Raw genomic sequence first — 4,646 nt, 5'->3', positions numbered from 1 at the left:
CATGTTCTCTCCAGCGAAGTTCTTCTGGCTCTCGGTTCTGTGTAGGTTCTGTCTTCTAGGTTCTGTCTTCTATGTTCTGTGTTCTAAGTTCTGTCTGTAGGTCCTAAGTTCTGTGTCCTGTTGTCTTGTTACATCTGTATTTATACCAGTTGATTCCAATCCTATCAATCTCTATTCCAAAGGTTAGGGCGTTTCTTATCTCCATTCCAGGGAGTAAAGAAAAGCATGATTGTTCGTAGTTAGTGATTAATTACCCGCCTGGCACTTAGTTAAGAGGTTTTATTCCCTCCCTAACTTCAGGGGAAAATCTCTACCTGGGGAAACAACCTTTCTTGGAGAGGTGACCTTGGTTAAAACACAGTGCCAAGAAGGTGAGCAAATATATTAAGAACAGTATGCCATATATGCCAGGTCCCTTGAAACAGCAAGGATGGACCAGCTCCTGGCAATCGATTTAGTGCCTGTATTAAATGAAGATATTAAAGGCATAAATCATCTTAGGAAGAAAGACACCTGGAACACCTGGAAAGCTGGCTTAGCAACTGAGGCCCAACAAACCCAGGGTTCCCATCATTTCTAAAAACTGTACCAGGTTGTGAAGATGTGACTGACATAATCTATCCTGCAGAATGCATACTGATCACGGATTGATTGTTAGGTATGTCCTAACTAGACCTGCTGTCCTCTCATCATTTTGCTGGTAGGGTTATAGCCTTTGTTCCACCGATTTAAACACAGCAGTAGAGGTGATGATTTAGAAACAGCTGGAAAATTAGATCCATTCCAAGGAGGGAGAAAGGCAGTGGGATTTGCTAGCACAGAGCAGATGTGCCTTCTCTTCTTTCCAGCTAATAGCGCTGCTGTAGCAGAGACTGCCCCCTCAGCCTAGCTATGTCGTGGCTCCCCTTGGTTACCGTGTCTTCCTCAAATTCTTCCTTCCTGCTCTACATGCTATTAAATTAAACCTTTTTGCTGATCTGAAATTTCTGCTAAAGGACTAAATCCAACTATTTCAATCAACATAAAATAGCTTATTCTTAATTTTGAACTGTTTGAATCAACTCAGATAACTGAGGTGAAAGAAAGATACCCAGAAATAAATAATATGGTCAAACTGGGTGTGTGCTTTATGTGCAAATAATTTTTGAAAAATAAACAATATATTTTAATTTTTTCCTTAGGATACCAAATCATTTAAAATTGTTTCTTTTAAAATACACAAACATACCTACTTGGCCAGTTGCTACAATGTTGATGAATTTGGGATGCTGATTTACAGTGAGGCACAGAATATCATCATTATGTTCCTGATAAAAACTCTGAGTTCCTACAAAAAAATAATTTGAGAATTAAATTTTAAAACTTTAAAGTATAACAGCAAAATGCACTAAATGCTATTATCCACAGCAATAAACTGCTCTGTTTAACTTACTTGCTTCTTTAACACATATTTTTGAGCACTTAATATGTGCACATCATCATGAAGATGGAAAAATGACCCAGAAACCTTTAAACTTTAAAGTTTAAAGGGATAGAGCCCTGAAAAGGCATAAACCGACGTGATACAGGCTGAAGACACAAGTGCCACAGAGTCAAAGATCAAACGCTGTGGGGAGTCACAGCAGAGAAGTCTTCTGATCCTGGCATGTGGCACTGCTGGACTGACCCGGCAGATTCGGTAAACGTGAAGGTGGGTGGGAAGGGCATTCCAGGTAGAAGAATATTTGAAGCAAAGGTAAAAGGCAGGAAAGCATTGGGTAAGCACACGGGGGTTCACTTGGCTGAAGTGTGGGGTCATAAAAAAGAAAAGTGAGAAATATGGTTGAAAGGCAAATTGAATCACAGAGGAATTTGAATGCCATTCTATTAAATTTCATATTCTATAATCAGCGGGGAGGTACTGAAGAATTTTACTTATTTAATTTATTGGGGGGAGGGAAGGAAGGGAGAGGGGGAGAGAGAAATACACCAATGAAAGTTAAATATCGATTGGCTTTCCAAAGCTTCGTACGAACACCACCCACCTCATCCCACCCCCAGCAATCAGCTCACCCAGCATGCTACTTTCAATCACTCTGAAAGACCACCACCCAAATCATCAATAGAATAAAGTTACAATGATTTCAACATACAGTAAACCTTCGCTCAGAGACCTGTGAGCACTTGGCATTATGAAACCCTTTTCTGCTCCTATACTCTAGTAAGACTGTAAATTTGGTTACTTGAAATATTAGTAGGAAGTTCTACAGTATGAAGTATATTCTGGGCTCATGCATTTTAATTATTTATAGTTTTAACAAAGAATTTTAAGATGCTAAATTAAAAAACCCTAAATTTAAGAAAAAGTAGTGATGAGGAATAAGGGTTTCCTACCTGTAGCAACATTGTGCAGAATTCCAATGGATGCAGTATGATAAATTATATCATCACCATCATTTAAATAGTGAACATTATTCCTACAGTCTCTGCCTCGATAGCCAAAAACAAGCTCCAACATGAGATCCTATAACAGTGATAAAACCATGATATGATTCCTCATGTTTAAATATTCACCATTTTTTAAAACTGTATACAGTATTGGTATCTTCAGACAAAATAAAGGATGCATTTCTGATGTTTTACAAACTGCAAACACAAAATTAAACTAGACATACTTCTTTATGTAACCTGTTTTGGACAGCTAAAACACACATTCTATCTTTTCCACATCAAGTTGTAAAAATGAAAAGGAAAGCACAAGGTCATCTGATTCCAGAAATTTCGGTTCTTAAAGATTTTATGGGTTAAACATTGAGATACTTCTGTCTAAAAGAATATTCCAATTTGTGTTCATTAGTCAAAATGTCTGTTAGTCAAGATAACAGCTATTTTGACTATTATAACTCAGTAGGAATTAGGTCCGGGGTGCACTTTTGAGGATGGGAGCAGTACAGCGACATGGGTGCACAAGGGCAGTGCACCCTCCCTGACCACTCACGCTCTCATTGACTGAGGCCGAGTTGGGCAGGGAGGACAACAATTGCCCTCCCACAGTTTTGACACCTTATTTTTGACCCAACGTAGCACAGTTTGCTTGTTGCTGCTGATACTGGGATTATGAAATGACTCGGAGAGACAGAGGATGTCAACCTAAAGCTCAGACTTGACATTTAATCAATTTTTACAACCAAACAAAAATGATTATTCAGTATGTTTATTTTCATTAAAACTAAGATTTGGGTATTTTACAAAAAGGAAACAGAATGAACTAGAGAATGAGTTTTCCTCACCTCTATGGGTCTTTTTTTCTTGCCAACATTGTTTGTCTGGAGTTTCTCTGGCTGTGGCGGGGCCCTGCTCACGGGGGGCCTGAAACAGGGAAGTGGGAATGAGGAGAGGCACTTGTCACGGGCACCTTCCTGGAGCTGCCCGCTCGTGCCCTCCAGAGAGAAAAGTCTGACACGCCTTCATAAAAACACGCCCCATCTGCGTGCTCACTAGACTGTGCCCCCTCTATCTTGATATCCTCTAAACCACGAAGGCATTCTATCTTTTATTCATTTTACTTTTAATTTCTTTAGTGTATGTTTCATAATGTAAATATTATACTAGTAACAGAGCAGACTGCTTAGATTCTTCTTGAACTGAATTTTGAAAATATTTCTATGAATTTTCTATTGGCAACAGAAATCAAGTCTGAGTTCGAATCTGTCCTCTTACCTGCCACTCTGCGCCTACCTTCTCCCTCTTGCAGTCCCTGGCATGGCCGTGGCATCGCCATCAGTCCAGCAGGACACGTTATAGGTAAGAAGCACGTAAATCGTATCACACTCCATAAAAGGTGATGGCTATTACTACTGCCTCCAGCTCCTTCTCTTCTCTTCTCCTGTTTACTAAAGTCTTATCAACTTCACCTACACAGCAGCTCTCCAAAATCTAGCTCCCTCTTCTCTGTTTCCACTGCTAGTTCAGGACTATTCATAATGTCCCATTAGGTGTACATAGTTCCCATTTTGAATCATTTGAATGTAGAGGCTCTTTCCTAAAATTCTTTTTAAAATAAAAATTTAAAAACTCCACATCATTTAGTCTTAACTGATATAATCATTACTTAAATGTTTAATAACCTGAACACTGAATCTAAATTAATCATGTATCAACCCCCCCTCCAAATTTTAAGCTAATATTCATTTAAAAAAATGTTTTTATTGATTTAAAGAGAGGAAGGGACAGGAATAGAGAGAATGAAACAGTAATCCACTGCCTCTTGCACGCCCCCTACTGGGAATTGAGCCCACAACCAGGCATGTGCCCTGACCGGGAATAGAACCTGTGACCTCTTGGTTCATGGGTTGACACTCAACTACTGAGCCACACCCACTGGGCTAATATTTAATTTTTAACAACAAAATCAGGAAATGATACAAATTAACTTTACTCTGAAAAATTCCAATATTTATGAATAAGTCCATAAAAATAAAGGCATAACAACATTTGTATTTTCAAAATGGGTTTCAAGTTATTTATCCACAAAAAGTAAATGAAGTGTTATGTCTTGAACATTTATAATAATTAATGCATAGTATGCTAATTAGACCAGAAAGCCATGGTGGGTGGGGGCGGAGGCAGAGGCGGCTGGCAGGGGCCGCTGTGGCAGTGGGGGTGAG

General features: G+C 39.1%; 1 protein-coding gene across 1 annotated transcript in view; it reads right to left on the bottom strand.

Annotated features, from left to right (window-relative positions):
• EML5 (echinoderm microtubule associated protein like 5) overlaps nucleotides 1-4,646 on the bottom strand; it is a 99,238-nt gene that overhangs the window by 20,323 nt on the left and 74,269 nt on the right. Inside the window, exons 29-31 of the mRNA XM_015571488.1 lie at nucleotides 3,270-3,348; nucleotides 2,374-2,503; nucleotides 1,229-1,327 (exon numbers count right to left, since the gene is read on the bottom strand). Of these exons, the coding sequence (XP_015426974.1) occupies nucleotides 1,229-1,327; nucleotides 2,374-2,503; nucleotides 3,270-3,348 (308 nt within the window). The remainder of the gene's footprint in view (nucleotides 1-1,228; nucleotides 1,328-2,373; nucleotides 2,504-3,269; nucleotides 3,349-4,646) is intronic.

Source organism: Myotis davidii, unplaced genomic scaffold, assembly GCF_000327345.1.
Source record: "Myotis davidii unplaced genomic scaffold, ASM32734v1 scaffold732, whole genome shotgun sequence".
Classification (NCBI taxonomy): Eukaryota; Metazoa; Chordata; class Mammalia; order Chiroptera; family Vespertilionidae; genus Myotis; species Myotis davidii.
Note: the sequence above shows the minus strand (reverse complement) of the source record. Positions and strands in the feature narration are given on the sequence as shown.